The sequence below is a fragment of the Sparus aurata genome, chromosome 23, assembly GCF_900880675.1.
Source record: "Sparus aurata chromosome 23, fSpaAur1.1, whole genome shotgun sequence".
NCBI classification, from domain to species: domain Eukaryota; kingdom Metazoa; phylum Chordata; class Actinopteri; order Spariformes; family Sparidae; genus Sparus; species Sparus aurata.
The window spans coordinates 17,485,775-17,507,176 of record NC_044209.1 but is presented as its reverse complement, the minus strand read 5'-3'; the positions used below and the strand labels follow the sequence as shown (position 1 = coordinate 17,507,176).

The 21,402-nt window shown below is 43.2% G+C and overlaps 1 protein-coding gene across 1 annotated transcript in view; it reads left to right on the top strand.

The window, feature by feature from the left end:
- coro7 (coronin 7) overlaps positions 1-21,402 on the top strand; it is a 114,370-nt gene that overhangs the window by 1,000 nt on the left and 91,968 nt on the right. Inside the window, exons 2-7 of the mRNA XM_030407884.1 lie at positions 1,695-1,791; positions 2,219-2,299; positions 2,519-2,589; positions 3,479-3,665; positions 4,641-4,717; positions 9,336-9,386. Coding sequence (XP_030263744.1) covers positions 1,695-1,791; positions 2,219-2,299; positions 2,519-2,589; positions 3,479-3,665; positions 4,641-4,717; positions 9,336-9,386 — 564 coding nt within the window. The remainder of the gene's footprint in view (positions 1-1,694; positions 1,792-2,218; positions 2,300-2,518; positions 2,590-3,478; positions 3,666-4,640; positions 4,718-9,335; positions 9,387-21,402) is intronic.

The window sequence follows — 21,402 nt, the reverse complement described above, 5'->3', positions numbered from 1 at the left end:
ATTCCAGTGCTGAGAGTCATGTGATGGGAGCTGTCATGTCAAACACTGCAAGAGCAAAAAAAAAAGTGGGACAAGGGACAGAAAGTGAGAGGAGGGGCAGACTCAAAGGGATGGGAAGAGAGAGGAGAGCAGAGACAGATCCTGAGTTTTCCACGTGGATCGAGGAAGTAGTAGGGTCACGAATCAAGTCGGCTCATATGTGGAATGCGTTGATGACACAGTTTTTGGTGCCGTGGTTTGTTTATGATCACGATCCTGTGGAAAGTCTGACCGAAATGCCACAGCGCTAAAAAAGATTTTGACAGAGGAATACTTGTACCTTTTTGGAGTCTTAGCGAGATTTAGTTCAGGAGAAATGCTAAGTGGATAAGTGGATTACATCTATCTCCCCCGCAAGTAAAAGGATTGACTAAGAATCTCAGGGATAGTAATAAGCGCAACCTTAAATGTGGCCGTGATCAGAATAAATCAAGTTTAAGGTTTGTTATTTATTGGGGGTATGCTTCCACCTTAAACCCAAAGGATAAGTTTATCCAAAAAATGAAAATTAAGGCGTTTTTCTACTCACCCCCATGCTGATGGAAAGTCAGGGAAAGAGCCATAGTCCACCAAGCATTTCTGGAGCTTCACAGCAAAATGACATCGCAACATTCTCCTAAACAACTGAAGTAGATGGGGACTATTGAAAAGAAAACATAACATCTCCATACAGCTGATCCGGAGTAATCCACAGCTCTGGATGACCTGAGATCCTAAATTGATTTAAAAAGACGTTATTTACACCATGCATGTCCAAACTTTAGATGGGGTGCACGGTAACCTCTTTTTAGCTTAGCTGCAGTGAAGATTGAAGCTTGAAGAGTTTGTATATTACGTCTTTTTAAATCAATTTTAGATCATCTGGCTTGTGGATACTTGGATGGAGCTTAAAACAAGTCCCCATCTATTTCAGTTGTTTAGGAAAATTCTGCAACTCTGTTTTGCTTTGAATCTCTAGAAAAGTTTAGTTGACTACGAAACTTTACATCGGTGTGGGTGACTAGATAACGACTGAATTTTCTTAGATAAGATAGAGGCGTTTTTTTGGAGGGTGCTTTGAAATGCATGGCTGCTTAAACGGAGCTGTTTCAGCTGTTAAATTGTAGCCAAATGTCTGCCGTGGTTCGGTCTCCTCGAGCTGATGAGCAGCGCAGCAGTAGCCGTTGGAGGCCGTTGCACGGACACTCTGTCCTCTCCCCTCATTAATGTTATGAAAGAGTTCTCTGCTGTGTGTGCGACGCAGGGAGCCTTTCCACTTCCTCAACACGTTGCTCATTCAGAGGCACTCAATGTGTGTGTGTGCACTCTCAGCTAGATCCTTCCTGTTTATTTTGGTGCTCACTTTGTTTTATTCTAGCTGTGGCAGCAACTTGTGTCTCTCGCGCTCCCTGAAATCATGAGACCGTAAAACTGTGTTTTTTCTGTCGGGATCCTTCAGTGTAGCTCGTTGGCTGTGCGCTTGTGTCGACATGTCAAAGGAGCACTTAGGATTGTTGTCACTTGAGAAGCTCCTTTGCACTGTGGTCTGATGAAACACTTGGGCTTGAATTACATTTCTTTTCTTCTCTGTGACCCCAAATATCCATGTGTCTCATCATATCCTCGCTTCAATCATTTCACTCCCTTACAAGTGCTCTCTGTGTCTTTAAATCCAGGGATGGATCAACAATGTCCGAGCCGGTTCCTTCTCCTGCCAGGGGAACCACATCAAAGCCAGCTCCAAGCTGGTGGCCTTCAACACCGAGCAGGCTGGTAAGGCTATAAAAGTGTGGTCGACAGCAATGTTTGCTTCAAGTACGAAGAAGGATCTACTGTTTTTGGGTCACCAAGTGTCTATCATATAACCAGTTCACAATATGGAGTTGACTGACTCAACTTAAAGGAACAGTTCACACCAAAAAAGCTATGTTTTTAGATGGATAAAAAGCACTGCAGGTAAGAGCAAATTGATTTGGCGATGAACTGTTCCTTTAAAATCCAACAAAAATGGTTTTCAAGGATATAAGGAGTAGGGTTTTCTTTTGGTTTTTCCCTAAAACTTTATTTTATCAGATGATATGTACATTAATTTACTTCACAGTAAGCTGGGCAGACATTTTGGACTTTGAAACACTGTAAAAACTCAGAGAGCGGGCTTTTAAAGTATGACCATTGATGTTTTCTGTGCTTGTGTCTGCAGGTGGAGGTATGCTTGGCCTGTCCTCAGTCAAGCCTGGTTCAGATGGCCAATGGACAGTCACCCAGATTTCCTGCCATTCTGGTAGTGTTTCTTCGTCTCAGTCTTTAGTCTCAGTTTCTCTCCGTTTTCTCGTTCCAGCTGCATAACTAACACCGCTCCAGCCTTCAAGGATACTCTGGTTTCTTTAAAGAAAAAAAAAAAAAAAAAAGATCACATGAGAAATACAAATGCCCAGAAATTGAATTAAGCTGTGACTCTGATTGAATTTTAATCTTGAGTTTGCTTCCCCTCCTCTGTTAGATCTGGTGACTGATATGGACTTTTCTCCTTTTGATGAAAGTCTCCTGGCAACATGCTCTGGGGATGAAACGGTGAGCTCTCTGACGCCCTGCTCTTCGTCCTCCATTTGTTCCATGTTTCTTTTTTATTGATCTTGTTCTAGCTTGTTAGTGAATACTTACACATAAGTCCTCTTTCCATCCACTCAGACTTTGTTGTTCCTGGCGGAACTTTAAATACGATATTAACCTGCCTGGTTTTTATTATTTAAACCCTTTTGAAGACTCCCTCCTCAAATTATCCTCAGCCACAGGTGCCCCAGCTTACAGGAATCTGCTGAGCGTGTGTCTGCATCTTCAGACTCAGCAGCTCGGTTTACCTCAGGGACCTGTGTAAACACACACAACCATTGCCACACACAGACCTACAACACACACACCAGAGTGGTCTGCAGTGCCCACGATTTGCAGCGCACTTTCATTCCTCTCATCTTCTGCCAACGGGACATATTGTTTCTCCAGCTGGGTTGTGCTGAGCAAGTAAATGAGAGCGAAACTTGAGTGTCTTTTTACTGACAGAAATTAACCCATTATAGCACAGTTTCAGTGTGGGTCTTACAATTCAGCTAGAACATCATCAAACACTGCAAATAAGAAAGCTAGAAGCAAGAATAAACACTACATTTTGACATTTTTTGGAAATGTTGATTTAATACTAGTGAAATTATCTGTTCATAAAGCAAGTTTACCGATAAGTTCGTTCAGTTGAGAAATAAGAAACTATCTTTTGAATTAAGTTTGATCAATCTACTTGATCTATCACTGATTTAAATGGAAAATCACTTGCTACTGAAAACACTTGTGGAGTGTGATTGTAAACTGATGTGTTTTTGAGCAAACCTGTTCTCTAAGTAACCCAATACAAAATTGTGATATGTTCTGCCTAATTACTGAAGCCCTCTCTGTGTGTGTGTGTGTGCAGGTGAAGCTGTGGCGTTTGTGTGACCCAGAGCTGCAGCAGCCCAGCAGTCCTGAGCTCACCCTGCGTCCAGGTCACGGCCGGCTGGAGCTGGTGGCTTTCCATCCCACCTCCTCTGGCCTGCTGGCTGTCGGCGCCACCAAGTCCCCCCTGCTTTGGGACACCAGCCGCCAGGATGCGCCACTCGCAGGTAGCTACAGCTGAGGACATGTGCGGCAGATGTTTGTTTGTTTGTGCGCACAGCAGACATGAATTAATTTGTCAAAGTCTTGTTTGTACATCATGCACTGTTTGTTACGTTTAACATTTCAGTCTTTGTCAGTTAGTCTCCAATTTTTGTTATGTTTCTATGTGCAACATGAATGTATATGTAATTGGAGTGGCTGGTTTCCTTTTTTCGTTGGGTGCTGTCTGACTGACACTGCCTACGTTTTACAGCCCTGTGGCTCTGTCTATGTGCCGGAGCAGCAGAGGTAATGTTTTGGTTTGCAGTCCTGGTCCCAGTCTCCCCGGACTGGCCTCAGGATCACTATCCTCTGGCCTCACCTTCCCTCCACACACACATGAACACTGCGCCCCCCCCTATACCCCAAAACCTCATGACAGCTGGCCTGGCTGCTGCTGCTCACTGCTGATATTTTTCATGCGCTGTTCCCCCACACACTGGCTGTAATCACCCTCATTCCTCATCCATATGTGTTTGAGGAACAACGTCTGAATGATAGAAAGAAAAAAAAAAGAGTGTGTTTGGGTCTGAAGTTCATTTCGAAATAACTTTGTGTGTAAATGTGCACCTCATCTTTTTTTTTTCCATCTGTGTGGTGTTGAAACTGTTCACTTAAGTCGCTGCAGCCTAATATGTCTCATGCTCATCATTCCTCTGATACGCCTAAATGGTAATGATCCATTTACGTTGTATTTCTTGTGTTTTCTGAAGTCCATGCGCTTGATTTATTGCCTCACCTCCTCCCAACGATTTTCCTCCAGATGTTTTTTCTGTCGTGTTCTTTGTCTCACCTGTACGCGTGCCGTCATTCTGTGCTCATTCTGTTCGGCATCATGTTTCTCTTTTTCTAAACCATTTCATCTCGTCCCTGTGAAACATGAGCGTTGTTTCTCGTCCTCTCCTCCCCTCACCTCCTCTAAACGCTGTGTGTGTCTGCAGTTCTGGAGCAGCACGGTGACCAGCTGCAGAGTCTGAGCTGGAAACAGGACGGTTCACTGCTGGCTTCCTCCTGCAAGGTAATAACAACACACCACATCCCAGTGAGCTTCATGGCTTCACCTTTCATGTCGAAGCACGATAATGGGAACGTTTTATTCCCCTTACAACTTCATCCCTGCGGGGACTGATTGCTGTAGTTTGATTGTTTGACCACTAGATGCAGCCAGTGGCTCACAATCAGTGCAGTTGTCACCTATCGCTCCTTATCTGTTTGTATGGGGTTTGTTTAATCACAGCGTCAACAGGGGTAATGCTCATAAAAAGGGTGGGGATCACATCACACGTTGGAGTAGGCATTAGTGAGCAGCTCTTGAGAGGAAAAAGAATAAACCTGGAAAGCCCAATGACGTAAAAGCTAATAGCCAGTTTGTTTTAATACGATTATAGTGATGACAAAGAAAGAAATCTTGGCCACAGTAGATACAGAGCCTGTGAAGAGTTTAATCATACGACTGGAAACTGTATTAACTTGTCAATTAGGGCCCAAGCCTGTGTGGGAAGGATACGCCTGTCAGAGCTTTTATTTTGTCTCAACCCTGCCCGACCTCTGAACCTTTGTTTCCCCTGTACACACTCATGTATGGCCCTTTAAGCTCTCACGTCTTCTGCTGCAAGTTTGACTCTAATCAGGATCTGTCGACCATCACTCCGTTGACATGCACAGTAGTTACGGAGCGTGGAAGCGAGAAAGTGTCCCTGAGTTTTTAGGCATCCATATGGCCCCGTTCTCATTAGGAACCACAATCACACAGCTTGAAGAGTTTTCCATTAGGTTGTTGATATTTCGTGTAGGAGGAGGAAGGAGGGCGCTGCAATGGGTTCATGAGCAGGGCAGGGATTGTATGAGCTTTATGAGTTGAGGTGGAATTGTTTCATGATTAGATTTTATTAATAGAAAGAGTTAGAGGCCATTTCATTAGTGGAGGGTAACCAATAACCAATAGTAACCAATTCCCAGAAAAAGTTGGGATGCTGTTTAAAACTTGAATAAAATGGAATGCAACCATTTGCAAATAAACTTTGTTTACCGACAATGGTTTTACTAAGTGTTCCTGAGCCTGTGTTGTAATATCCTTTATTCCAAGGGTGCCCAAAGTTTTCATCCTTTGTGGGCGAAACCTATTGGAGGGACTACTGAGATGCAAAATGGTTCTAGGATTCCAGATTCCCTTAGCTGGATGTGTGTCGATCTGCCCAACATCCTCAGATTATAAGAAAATTAGAAATATTAAGGGATGGAATGAATGATCATTAAACCACAACTTTCCATTATTTTCCCCAACTTACTAACGCATCAAATTCTGAATAAGTATTTATTTACAAAATGAATTAAGTTAATGGACTACAACATTACATATATTGCCCTTGCAGCATTGTCAATTGAGTGTGAAAAATTTCACATTTTGTTTGATTAATTTTTAAAAGGACCACAACTTTTGGAATCAAGGTTGTATGCGGTCAATTGTGCAGTTGATTGTTTTTTATAACCAAACCTGAAATGATTGATGTGAAAATGAGCCAGAGGCCTCTCTGTATACGTTAGACAATGCATGATGAGCTTTAGTTGTGCTCAAGACTGAATAAACTGTGACACAGAAATCGGCCACATGTGCGTACTTGGTAGGCATGATTGTCAGTGAAAACCCTTGCTGTTTGTCTTTGCTCTGACAAGAAACAAATTACCCCAGCGATCACAGGCTACGTCCCAATCATGACATTTACCTTGACAGGATAATCATCCCCACTAAGCTACCACCCCAACAGTGCACCCTGAAAGAACAAGGCACCTGGGAAGAAAGGGAGGAGGGGGAGGTGAGGGAGGAGGGGGGGGGATGTGAGCCGAGATCAGAGTCGAGGGGCCTCCGAGGTTCTTGCCCTGTCGGGCTCTGGTGTCATTTGACCCGAAAGGCCCCTTTCAGTCGCTCCAATCCAGCTTATTAAAGCAAATAGGGCCCGCCAACATGTGGGTCCAATCCCCCCCAGCCCTCCCATAGGGTAAACACTGGGGCACAGGGCTGGAGGGGGAAGATGAAGGGGAGACCACCACCCCAAAGAGCAGGAATTGTGACAGGCCTCGTTTGGACCCAAAGAGATGTGTATTTATGACACGCTTAAAGGGAGAAAGGCTCTATTCATTTTAGGGATGGCCAGTGCACAGGTAGCAGGAACAGAGAGGGAGGAAAGGCTGTGTTTATGCAAGTGATTGACGTGACAGGCTGGTATGCAGTTTTTTAAACACTGCACCTCTTGAACTAACGTCCACATTCAACCATGATTTTTTTTTAACATCGCAGCCGAGCCTGGTCCTGTATTTCTCACGGCCGAGAAGAGTGATGACTGGATGGCCCAGTGTAAAACTGCCAGTCGCGACAGGCTGTGACACTGGTAACCGTGGGAGACTGGGAACGGGAGGCTGGCAGCGCGGTGTGTTTGTTGATGTGCGGAGGGAAGATTCCCAGCAGCCGCGTGTGTTTGCGTACATGTGAAAGTTGTGTGCAGCCGACTCGCAGAGAAAAACTCATTAACAGCAGCTTGAGAGTGAGGCTCTGTCGCTTTGATTAAACAGCTGCTGTCTCAGCAGACAAACACAAGCACACAAATGAAAACACACACACATACACACAGCTATCCTGGCCCTCCATCTGTGCATTTATGAGTTGAGGTGGTGTGTGTGTGTTTATAAGGGTTATTGTCATAGGCTTAAGAGAGGGTGTTTGCTTGTCCAACACATCTGTATGTGAGTAGCCCCTCATGTGTGTGTTTGCACTGCCAGATAGTTTCAGCCCTCGTGTTATTTGCACAACAACACTTGAGGTTGGTGTGCCAGTGAGTGAGCTCAATTTGTCAGTTTTGTATATATGTTCAATTGATATGTGTGTGTTTGGTCACTCTAAGGTGTGTTTCCAGCTAAGAGGAGGGGACTCAGTGGCTAAAAACCAAGCAGTGTGAATATGATTGTAAATTTATATGATGGTTGGCTTTAGAGCTGCAGTGATTAGTTGATTAATCTATAAGTTGACAGACGGAAATTATACGAAATCTATAGAATCAGCTGCTTCCTGCTTGTAAAATGTGAGCGTTTAAAGGTGTTATTGATAACATTCAGCCACCAATTGTGGCATTAATCAATCAATGAAGCACTGATGAGGATTTTTGGCATTCTTTCTTATTTGTCATAGTGAATTTTGGACTTTCGGTTCGACGATGGAAGCGATTTACAGAAGTCACTTGGACGTCTGGTTTTTTCTGATGAGTTTTTCCCAAAATTTTTAGACATTTTATTGACTAATTGATTCATTGTGAAAATTACGGGCAGATTCATCAATATTGAAAAAATCGTTAGTTACAACCGTTAAAGTAAACTATATGTTTTCTGTGTATACTGTTGCTCCAGCATAACATGACATTTGAAGAAGTCAATTTGGCTTGTGGGGTGATTTTGACGCCATTTTTTGAGATGATACTGAAAAAATGATTAATTGACAAAATAATTATTACATTCCATTGGGAACTGGGCTTTTATCCACAGGGCATGTGGTTTTCAAAGTGTGTGTTGTTCTGGCACTGCTCCTTAAGCTTTTGGCCGAGGCCCGGGTCACGGAGGCCTGAAGATGCAGCCTTGGGGCATCATACTCGTGGGTGGGCTGCACACACACAAACACCCACAGATAGATAGAGAGCGAGGCTTGACAGGATAAAATGCTTTATTTATGTTGTGCATGTATGGCCGAATGTTGCATAGTACCCCTCTGTGTGTGTGTGTGTGTGTGTGTGTGTGTGCGCATGCTTGACTGTGTCACTGTCAGCCTCCAGATTCCCCTTGACATTTATATGTGTGTTAAGTGTGTGCGTGGCTCAGTCTAAGCCCTTATACTTATTACCTGCTATCAGCCCCGTACGTCTGCTGTGATCACAGTCACTCAGCAGTATTGAGTGACACGGCTGCAGACACACATGTCCCGGTCACAGCCTGATCCCATTAGGCCCCATTTCCTCTCAATCACGCAGGAGCCTCTCCGATTGGCCGCTTTGATTGAAGCCGAATGCGTGTTTGGGCTGGCCGGCGTTGAGGCACATGATGCCGTCAAGAGGTCACCGGGATTGCGTTAGCCGACGATGAGTCAGTCAGATTACACTGATAGATTAGGGGAACTTCAGAGAGTTTGTGTTATCCTTTATCTGGATCAGACTGAGGTGGAGGGACTCTTTATTAATGTTTTTAATATGCAGCTTTCATATTTCAGTCCTTCATTTTAGTTTCTGTGAAACAGCTGGACGATGAGCCTTTAATCCCTCCCACCTTTCTTTGTAAGAACTTCAGAACTTGACCTTGCAGATGCTTTTTGATGTCCCTTTCATATCATATTTATACTCCCCATAATGGTAAAATTCAAAGCACGACAAATGTGATTACATGATACAGTGGAATCGGCACCTCTCTAAAATAGTTTCACCCAAAACTATGCATTATAAACTTCATAAAGTTAGATTTCTTGCAGGAATCTTGTATAAACTGACAACAAAGTTGTTTTGCAAATAAACAACATACCAACTAATCACCACATAGGCCGAAAGTTTTTTTTCAGCTTTCTTTTGTCCTACAGTAAAGTTTGTTCTCCTTCTTCATCTGTCTAGGACAAGATGCTGCGAGTGTTCGACCCGAGAGCTCAGCTGACGCCTGTTCAGGTAAGTCCCCTAATAAAAGCTCTCACCACACAGCCAAAACACCTGGCAACTGCTCTCAGAAAGTAGGGGAAATCAAACACAGCTCATGCAGCTGGAAAACGCTTGGCTGACCTAATTCAGGAAACACGGTGGGCGATGCCTGCTCGGGCCTTTGAGAACTGACCAATCAGAGCAGGCTGCACTTTATTCATAATAAAAGTATGAACCTGAATATTAAGGAAAACAGTGGTGAGGTACAGCCCTTATTCCAAAAATATTTGGATGCTGTGTTTCTTCTCACTGATGAAAAAACAATAAAGTTTATCAGTAAATATTGTGTCCTAGGACTGTCAGTTGAATAGAGATCGAAAAGGATTTACAAATCATTGCATTCTGTTTTTATTTATGTTTTACACAGCGTCCCAACTTACTTGGATTCAGGGTTCTAAATATTGGGGAAAACGGTTTTGCCAGTTACTGTAAGTGTACATCGAGTGATAAATATGTTGACAGTAACCCAGCTAGCACACCACTGACCACTCAGTGATTCATCTACTATTGATTTATTGATGTGCTCCACAAGCTGCAGTCCCTGCTCTCTCCTTCCCACGGGTACCAATCCCACACGAAACCAGTACGACCATGAACCTCTCCACTCATGTCTCTCCAATGACAACCAGGCCTGAGCCGATGGGTCTCCATCGCATTTGTGTGTTGGGGAAAGATGGACGTGTAGGAGTAGGGTGGAGGGGGAGGGGGAGGGGGAGGGGGGGACAGTGTGGAGCAGATATTCACACACTTTTTTTCTGCGGTGGACCTCCCAGGGTGTTTTAATTGCTGAGATTGCTCGTTGTGCCTCGGGCCGCCGGCTCTCTCATTTGTGAATATGAAGAATTCTGCAAAAACACTACACGCCGCATCAGATTAAATGTAAAACCACAGACATACCTGCGAGGCACATCGCACCGTATGGAGGTCAGGCGCAGGATGCCTGCATATTTGTGAGCTGGTGTGTTGTTCGGTATGTGTTGTGAAACTTAAACACCTTTGTGAAAGGCGTACTGTTTCAAAGGGATGTGATGTCACTGGCTCCGACAGATGAGGAAAGGGGCGGCAGCAGTGGAAAAAAAAAAGTGGAGTGGATTATTTTCTTTGTGGCACGCTTAGAACTGTATGCCATCAAAATACGAGTACGAGCGCAGTGCATGTGTGTCTGTTTGCTTTGAGTAACATGAGCTGAGTCGCCTGGCTCCTCTCCAGCGTTAGAACCTGGTTGTTTACATCAGGTGTATCAGTGTTGAAGTCCCTTTGAACACACTGCTTTTCAACAGCCTGTTTGAATCTGACTCAGTCTGTCTCCGCCTTGCCAGACACGCTTTTCAGCGGTTCCTTCCAGATCACCCTAATAAACGCTATTCCAGTTCCTCGGCCACTCTTCATACTCTGTTTAACAAATGACGAGCAGTAATTCGAATAAAATTACACTGATGATGCATTTAAATCACTTAGTGGAGCTAAAGGGTCTCATTAGTTTAGCTTGAATAGTGTTTGGGAGAGTCTGTCTGTCTGAAGCAGTGTCTCCAGTAAGAACTTGGTGGTTACTGGTGGCGGGGATGATCTTGCAGGGTCATTCCAGCCAAGTCTATGGCATTTTTAGCTTCATTAGATAGCTGACAGTGGTGAGCAAGAGACCATATGGAGGAGAATGAGAAGAAAAACATGTGACAAACGTCTTGAGGCAGATTTAAATATGGAAAAGTTCAGCTTTTTGGTATGTTCTTCAGACAAACTGCTGCATTGCATGCACTGTACTTATTACGTACTTATTAACCACAATCTTAAGATATTTGTACTTTACCGGAGCATTTTAATTCTACTTTATGCTTCAACTTCGATAGAGAGGCTAAAGTATACCTACATTTATCTGGTAGCTATCATAGATTAAGCTACCCAACAATATATGAAGTAGTTAAAGGGGCTCTTTTTGTCACAGTTTGTAGCAAGATACATGGATTAATCACTTTTTATTGGCCATATATGAGCAGATTGTAGTCTAGCTAAGCTAGCGGAGGTTAGATGCCCAGGACTATGTGCTTTGACCCTTTTTTTTGCTGAAGTTTGGTGCTGTTCTGAGCATTATTTGTGGCTTTTTGGTGGCGGTTTATATTTGGATCCATTTTCTGCAGTGTATTGTTGTCGTACGGTCGTTTCTGAGGTTGATAAAACTCCGTAAATTAGCGGTCTGCTAACTTGATCTCTCGAGAGGGAGTCTAACACAGTTTCACGGTGTGTTAGACCATGGATTAAATTTACACCGGAATATCCCTTTGAATTAATCCATACATGCATTTGCCAAAGTAAGAAATCAACTTGAAAAGGAGTGTTTTTAAATTGTTGTATTGCTGCTTTTACTTAAGTAAAAGTAAAGTACTGAAGTGGTACTTCTTCCACCGCTGCAGGCTGTGAGCTGGTACCAGACCATGGGACATTTGCTACCAGCCACGATGAAATAACATGATTTGTATGTGCTGCATTTTCATCATCACTCCCCCAACAACAATTTACTGACTTTTAATTAAAGTAGGTCATGATTACAAGAGGTAAGCAGTCCGTCGTCACCACTTTTCAGCCTTCTGCAACACATGAAATTGATGTGTGACCACTGCTTCTGTGTTGCTGACAGATGCATGTGTATTGTTTTTAATTTGGTAAGAAACCACCGTGAAAGACGGGCTAAATGAAGTTTTTCTGTGTTTATTTTTTTTATGGTCTTTTGTGTGATCTGTTTTCTTTCTGTCGTTCCCTCTCCTTCTCTTTTCTCTGTCATTTTCAAGCACAGCCCACGTTGTCACGAACAGGGGTTGACCCCCCAGCATGTCTGCAACAAAATTGTAAATTTAAAAATGATTTGCGGTGTAAAAAAAAGATTGTTTTAGACTGCTGGCTGACCAGGACTCGGAGACTATCGAGCCAGGTCTACTTGTGCCCTCTTTGTGCCCTTTTTCTTTCCCACTCTCTCATTAATCCCTTTGGTCACACTGCCATTCAGAGGAGGAACAGGGAGTGAAGCAGCCTGAGTCAGCACACTGTCCTCCTCTGCACATGGCTTCACCAACCTCAAACCAAGGAAGAGTTCGGACCCAGATCAAAGCCGTGAAAGGGCTGCTCTTCTTTTTTTGTTTTTACATTCTCTTGCTTTCTTGTTCTCTGTCCTGATTTGAGCAGCTTTGGAGAGAGCAGAGTGGGCAGAGTTTCACCCTGACAGTTTTCAGATGTGAGCCTCTCTCCAGAGAATGAGAGAGCCGCTCCTATTAACACCCCATCTCCTGAAGGAGTGGGCGATGAATCCTAAACACACTGAAACACGATTTGGCCAGGGATTTGGATGCATAGAAGAGTGTGAAGCTCTATTTTTTTTTACATTTTTTAAATTTTTTACAGGAAATCAATCAACTCAAAGCATTGTTCAACACCATAAAACACAACGTTTCACACCATATGAGTGGTTACAACAAGATTCCACAAAATAGTTTGTGCGTGATGCGAGGGCAAGCCACAGCCACCGTCTCCAGTTTGCATTTTGATAAGTTTGGATGTGATGTGATGGCAGGAAATGGCTAATCTGCCCACAGAGTAAACAGAGAGGGGTAGGGAAAAGTGTCCAAGCTATTTGAAATATTGCAACCTCACTGGGAGGTCTGTTTGGCTTCTTACATGAGAGCCAGTCAGTTGTCCTCATCAAGGGGAAGCCACAACTCTTTTCTGAAGAGTCTGGGTAAGGACATCTCACGAAACACTGCGGAGCTGAAGCTGACTTTATTTTTCTATTTTGTTTCTGTTTTTAAATGTCCTTGTCCATGAAATACCTGTATGTACATGAAGACAGAACTGATAACCACCTGTCTAATTTCTGCTATTCATTTATTTCTATCAAATATTGTGTTTATCCATGCTTTTCCTGTACGTCTATTAGGGTCTGTCCCACGTCCTCGTCCAAATGCATTCAAGACAGAAGCGGACTCAACCTCACCCATTGTATCGCAAAAGACACAGAACACCAATTGGTTGATTGATTGACATCACGCTACGTCATCATGTCAAACATTTGCATAACTTATGACTAGCGGCTAGTTTGGCAGGGGAGAATTAATTAATTGATTCAGCACAGCTGCTCTGTAGTTGTCAGTGGTGCTGGCTCAGGCGTGCGTGAGCTGACCAATCAGAGCCAGAGACAGGAGCCAAAGCAGAGCATTTCAAGCAGAGAGGGAAACACAGTGCCGCAGAAGTGGACATACTGAGAAAACTGATTTCTTTTAGTGCATCAAAGCATTTAAACATGTTCCAGTGGTAACCTAAAATACAATTATGAACCTGGAAATGAACATATCTCCTTCACAGACGCTACTTGAACTAGAACAGGTGACAGTTTAGTTAGTCAGAGCCAGACAAATTAAAATTGGTACACTGTCTCCTAGTTTTCCATTCATTTATAGAAGAGAAGGATCAAAATTGCATTGTAAATTGAGGTTTCATGGAATTTGCCCCTTTTACCACTGGCATTTAAGCTTTGTTGGCTCGGAGAACAGCTCATAAACTTGGAAGTTTTTAACTGCCCCAGCTGAGGTACCACCGTACATCCTCCAGCCCCCCCCCCCCCCCCCCCGGGTAGCTGGTACGCAGTGCATGTGTGTCCACTGTTGTCCTCGTTCCACCCGTGGCAGCAGTCGAGTGGGGCTGGCTCATCCTTGTGGGCAGCACTGAACTGGCTTTTCCCCTAGCCAGGTGGGGTAAATATAGGCCCTAATTACAGCCCTGCCCTCGCTGTATTTATGGGAAATAAGACTGTGCAGGGTAATTAAGGTCTTGGACAGGAGGAACAGTATATACTGCATCTGTAATCAGTGCAAGTGTGTATGTATGTGCACGGGCATACAGACGGTTGTATTTGGGTAGCTGGCACACTTTGGGAGAGTGCGTGTCTGTTCATGTGGCATCCTCTCAATCCCCGTCCCACCACTGAAGAGCGGATCGAATTTCAGATTTGAATTTTGTTTTGTTGTCTGTTTTTCTGTTTCGCCCTCCCCTTATTTTCCCCAGTCAACAAGCACTTCTGCTAATACATTTTATACATCTTCCTTACACATCTTCATCTTCATTTTTTCACATTGAAGTGTCAAAAAAAAACAACGGGAGCTTTGTTATATATTTGATGGGTTTTCTACATGCATAACCCAAATGTTTTCAGCAATGTTCAAAGCCAGACAAATCTGTGATTTCATTCAGCGTGTAACAGTACGTTTCATACGGTCGCTTATGCTTTAACTTCTGTGAGAGAGTCATGGAGAGAGGAGGGAAATCGGTTAACCAAATGTAATGTGAATAAATCACCTTGTCTGTGAACATTTCTGATGAATGCAGGATTTTCATTGCCATGGCGGTTGTTTAACAATGAAGAAAACAACTCTCATGATGCCATACAACACAATCACACTGTCTGTTTATTATTATTGTTTTGATTGAGAGACTCCTAGCTGCAGTCATCATCTTTTCATGCCCATGTCGGTGGAAAGTTTGGGAAAGTTTTAGCAGTCTACGAAACATTTTTCTAGAGCTTCACAGCAAAACAGCGCTGCAGAATTCTCCCAAACAACTGAGAGTAGATGGGGACTTGAAAAAACAGCTGATAGAAATCATAGAATGGCCTCCAAAGTTCAAGTCTCAGTAAGACCTGCAATCCCAAATTGATTCGAAAAAGACGTTATTTATACCCTTTTTTTAATGCCAAAATCTTCACTGTAGCTCCAGGCTAGACAACGTTAGCGCACACCCCGTTGGAATGAGTTTGACCAGGGGTCGAGGGTGTAAATCATGTCTTTTCAATTCATTTTGGGAACTCAGGGCTTCCCGAGGCCATGATCACACCCGACGAGCTATATGGAGCCTATATAGAGTTTTCTTTCAGTCTTTTTTTAAGTTAAAAAACATCTACTTCAGTTGTTTAGGAGAATGCTGCACAACTGATTTGCTGCGAAGTTCCAGACATGTTTTGTGGACTAAGAAACCATCGGCATCGGGGTGAGAAGCTAATGGCTGAATTTTCATTTGTAGTTGAACGTATACTTCAAAAAGCATCTATTAAAAGGCCTGCTGAGCGAAGCTGTGGTTAACGCACTGTTATGAGTTCATTATGAGACTTGTTAACGTGGCAAAGCTTTTAAAATCTTAATCGACCCAAATCGATTGTCTGTCAGAGAGCAAAGATCATCAAGCGGCAAAGAAAAACATATGAAGCATTAAAGCTGTTTTATTTTTTACTCCTGGCTATTCTGGGTTCTGCCCTCCCTGCCATAACATCCCTACACTGGCCTCTTGTTTTCAGATGAGTTTCTTTCGCGTCTCTATGAAGTGAGGCCTCCGCCCTGCTTCCATGCGCTGGGCTACACGACTTCTCAGACCTCAGTGAAAACACGCCGACCTGATCCCGGCGGTAATCGTGGATGTTAGGGACACGTGCCTCGGCCTTAGACACTCCTCTCCTGTCTTAGTGTATCTTTTGATCCATCCCCGATGTCTGTGTATTTTGCTGAGTGCGTAATTCTGCGTGTGTGTGTGTGAGCATCTGTGTGTAATACCATGTGTTCTTCAAATTACAGTGCTGAAAATACCCCTCATAGTTTCGGGCCAGTGCTGGCCATAGAGCTGTCGATCTGTGGTCGCTGGAAGAGGAGGGAGACAGGAAAAGGGAATAGTTTGCTGGACTTGGGGGCCAGATTCCTCTTTTTCGGCTCAGGCTTCTGCTGCTTTGGGTGAAATTAGAGAGGACCACGAGCTGGAATGGGTTTGGACTTGAGGAGGGAACGCTGGGCAGGGCCAAGGAAAAGCACAGCGGTTTCACTGCTAAAGGTGGCTGAGAGCAGCCACTCATACCATTTTTTTATATCCCGACATAAATTACATGGACTGAACTCCCTGGTAGGTGTGCGTGTGTCTCCATACTGGGATTCATCATCACAGACATAATAAACTACATTTATATGTCTGTGTTGTCCATGTGTCTTCAAATTCTTATAATTAAAGTGTGTGTGTGTGTTTGGGCAGTGGGGGGCTAGTGTACGTGTGTGTCCATACTCAGATTTGTCATTGTAGGCAGAATAAACTACCGGCGGGCATGGTGAGCTGTGTGTGTGTGTGTGTGTGTGTGTGTGTGTGTGTGTGTGTGTGTGTGTGTGTGTGTGTGTGTGTGTGCGTGTGCGTGTGTGTGTGTGTGTGGACTCTGGCAGGCAGCACAATGAAGCTCTTTGACTGGAACAGAAGACTTTAGTTTGTATCACAGATGTAGACCCAGAGGGAGAAGCATTCAGAGTGATGAAGTGGAAGGCAAGAACTTAATTTTGGTGTTTGTGCCTCTATAATGTCTTTGTCCAAGAAATGGGGTCTTAAACTGAAAGAAAATGCTTGATGTCCTCTACTATGCACAGGTGTCACTGTCCCGAAGAGTTCAGCTGTGATTTCAGTTTTAGAGTTTAGAGTCGGAGCAAATATATTGGGAGGGCTGATTTTATCAGCTGATCCAGTATCACAATATCCAAAAGAAATCACATTGCATTTTAGGCTGTTTTATATATGTCTTACTTTAGTTTTTGTTGTTGTATTTTTTTTGGTTGTACTATTTTTAGATTAATTCATATCCAAAAAGTTTGATGATCCATTAATTTATGGTTTATTTGTTTATTTAAGTTCATGATTTTGCTGATCTGAGTTGCTTGTTCCTGGATCAACATTGTGAGACTTTGTTGCTTTTTCCTTTTTTTATGTTTTTGTACAGAATATCTTTGGGCGTCTTGTAAATAGTTATGGCTATTTACGGACATTTAAAATGTATTTAATATTTATATGTATAGGGACAAATATGTCATTTCAGTGGTGGATTTCTGGTGTCTACCTGGAAACCCAAGCCAAAAAAAATCTCACTATTTTTTACAGCCTACTGTGGCAGGTATGATTGCAGCATTTATAGCCTAAGCTAATTTGCAATGCCCATCCCTTGATTATTTTAGATGTAATTCATAAATACACTCATTGATTAATTGTTTAAAGGGGCAATAGGTAAGATATTTAGTTGAAAACACAAAAAATCAACTGAAATAATTGACAGAATGTGAAGAAATAACAATTTTAATATTGTGTCTAAGATGTCATTAGTCCTGTGATGCAGAGATATCTACATAAGTAACCATCCTAACAGCTAACCCCAGCCCATCCTGTCTCGTAATAGCACTTCGCACCAGACGTTGAATGAGACCAGTCGGAAAAATTCATTCATGATCTGTTTTTTTAATGATCAAGACATAAAAACGCAACTAGATCATATAAACATTTAATATGCATGGGGGAAAAAGTACAAAGAATGAGTATTAGGTTAAAAAGACCTCTGCTGTGTACGTCAAGAGGTGATAGTATGACAGTATAGGTGGATGCATGAGATTTCGACAGCGGGTTGATGGTGCTCGTTCCCAATCTAAATATGTGACCTTGGTACCCTTATTCCCTGTTGTCAAACTGGCCTCAGCTGATCTCTGAGGCTGTGTTCTGTCCCAGTCCAGCTGTGTTCGTTAGGTGGGTGCTGCCCCTGTTGCCTGCTGACCCAGCTCCATCTCTGGTGCCCATTTTGGCGCTGCCTTCTGCCAGTATTAGCCAACACTTCCTTGGTGCTCCGAGCTCCCAGTCTGAGCTGAGTCCACGTGCATGGCTCACTTAGTTGACTAGCTCACAAAAGCTATAGTTAGCAGCAGTTAGCGGGTACTCTGGAGATATGTTTGTTTGGAGCATGCATTCAGCAGGTGGCCAAGTCTTACAAATTGCACCTTTTAAATTGACATAAAAAAGCACTTGAAGTAGTCTCTTAGGTTTGAGCCACAGATTGAAGAGGACAGGCCTTCAGGGTATTCAGTAGAATATTATTTTAAAAAAATCGATACACATGTAGACATTCCTTTGTCAGTCCCAAAAATGCTCAGTATTCTGTTGTACCAACAAGTAATTTCTTCTCACAGAATGTCAGCACTGGCCAGGGAATGAGATTTTGATACTTCCCGCAGAATGAAGCTTGTTTAGAGTTGGGAGAGTGTCTAATACTAACACCACAGGGATACAGAGTCAACATTGTGAAATGAGAAACATAATGTCTATAAAGAAACGGGAGCTCCGTCCAAGAATATGTCACAGCCTTACTCAACGCTGAGCCCCGAATTCCAGCCACACTGCATTATTATAACTGCATTATTTAACCTAAAACTGAGCCAAAAATGCTTCTGTGTTTTGAAACGTATTAATCCACATAGCCTGTATGCCCTGTTAGCTGGAACATGACCGTAATTGATAACATGTGATTTGATAACCAGTCTCTCATACACTGTTTCTGCATGTTAGACACGCAAACATTTCTGTGTTTAACATCAATTTTTCCTTCCAAGTGTAAACATGACACTGCAGAAATATTCCTCTGTACACACAGCGGCAACGTTTTCGCCTCCTGAGTGGATGTGTGATGGCATAAAGCAAACAGTGCAACACAGCAGTGTGAGATAACATGAGCACATTTTCATAAATATAAACAGTGTTGACCAAGAGGCGCATTTTTGTTTTGAATTTCTTCCTGGCAACACAATGATGCACTCGCGTCCTCCGCTGCTTGTAGAAATCTAAGGCAAAAGAAGGACACCTGGCAAGAAATATGTCTTTAATTGTGAGAAGGTCAAGCTGCCAATTATTGGGTCAAACGCCATCTAACTGATGTAATCCCTGCGACCTTTGACCTGCTGATGGCTGATAATGACGTACCTCCCTGTCGCCTCTCATTAGAGAGAGCTTCGGTTGACATTTCATGTTTTAAAATTATACCTTGTAGAAGTTCATTTCTGCAAGCGTGCGGGTGTCTTTCATAGCTCACTCCTGTTGTTTGTGCAGCTGTTATGATTTTCCGGTTTCTCTACTCCTCTAGAACATTAAACTGAGTATCGTTCGGGTCTTTTGGACAAAACAAGAAATCTGAGGACGTCACCATGGGCTTTCAGAAACCTTCATCATCATTTCCCGACATTTTTTATACCAAACAACTGATTAACTGATCAACTAATTAATTCAGAAATTCATTGACAATCACAATAATCAGTAGTTGCTGCACTTATTGTTTGCCTCTCTCTGTATACTAACCCTCTCCCCCAGTCAGGTTCGATGTGCCTGCACCTTTCTCCATCGGGCCCTGCTGGGTTCAGGACCTGGTTGTAGCCAGTGGTTAACTCAGCCCAGATGTCGTGCCCCTCCCTCCTTTTCTGCTACTCTCTCTCCATCTCTCAGCTAACTGGCTGCCCCACTGCCAGTGTTAGTTATAGTTTGAGGGGTATCTGGCAGAGCAGCTGAATCGAGTCTTTCCTAATGAGGGAGCAGGATTTGTGCTGTCTTGAACAGCTCAGCAGATCAGTGGCATAAAAATCTGGATATTCCATCACTTGGCTGGTTGAAGGCTGCCTCAGAAGCAATTAATATCAATGCTTAGTTTTTATGATCTAACTCCTCAGTGTTCTTATTATAAAGGGATAATCTTGCCTCGGGTTTGGTTTGATGTCCTGTTTGAATTAAGTTGTTTGTCTGGGTGTAAACAGAAGGATGAGCTAATGAATGTCGGTCAGCCTGGTTGCTGGAAGAGGAGCTGCGGGGGTCAAGAAGTGCAAAGTCGAAAAGAGACGGGAGTTTGGAACGAAGAGATCTGAAGTTTGAAGAACTTTCGGCTTTCTTTTTAACAAAGTTTGTCTTTGTGTGTAAGTGTTAGTGGGTGTGTGCGCTGGGGGTAGCGCTCAAGTATTTCTCTGGAGGAAAGGGGTAAGACTGGGTGCCAGCTGGCAGCGACGGGGCTCTTCGCTCACGTGTGTGTGTTGTTTGTGAGCGAAGGCCTCATTAGTGCGCTGGCTGCTCTGGGACTCTAAGTTTCCAACTATTTAAGGCCCAACTTACACATGTGGTTGACACCTGGAGCCAAAAAAAACCAGAAGGATAATGATTAGCTCTTTCTCCTGCTGCATCCTGAGAGTGAAGATTCATTATCTTGGAAATTAGTGTCAGTCAAACTAGGAATGAATCTTACTGCGTTTCTCTCAGGTTTTAGGCAAAAGAGGCTGACAGATTGAGCCCAGATTAAAGATTCAGTGACGAAATAATCACTGCTTCGTAAATGAGATCACTTTAACAGGGGAATCACTTGTTTTGGGGATGTTTATGTCATCAGGTTCACGATTAAGAAATGAATCACATCTTTGACATCGGCACAGCTCTCGTGTGATTCCACCTCAGTTTGCCCTTGTTATCTCTACTTCACATTTCAGGAACTACAATGTGGCTTTAATCATCCTCTGCACTGCTTTTTCTCATATCATCCATCTTCTTTAAAACTGCAAAATGTTTCTCTGTCTTTGCTTTAAACTTGGCCACAGTCTGCCGCTCCTGGAGGCCTTGCAAGAGCAGAACGCATTCAGCCTTTTTTCTGCCTTTCAACAGCCAGAAATGCAGAATGAGGTGTGAATTGCCTCGATGTTGATCTTCCTTACTTTGTGTTGTTTTGCAAGTGATCAATTACTGTGGTTTATTTGTTAAGTGTGTGTGGTTTTGGGAGCATGCAAGCTAACTGATGGTAGCCATGTGCTGCTTGTGTGTGAACTGATGTTGGTCCTCACTGAACGGGTTGGGTGGGATCGTCTGTTGGTCATCGTGGTGAGTTAAATACAAGCTGTGTGCATATAGTGACCTACAGTGTTGTAAATATTAGGGATGCACACTATTTGAAGAATACGATATTCAGGTGTTTTCCAACTCAGTTTGGCTGATAGCTGATGCCTGGACTGATATATGCACTTGTCTTTCCCCACCTAATTGCTTAGAACATCAAGTCTCTACACTCGTGGATTTAAGTTCCTGCATTCTTTATCAGTATGTGTGTATAAGACAATTATAGAGAGACACAAATCTTTGCATTGAAGCAGACTAA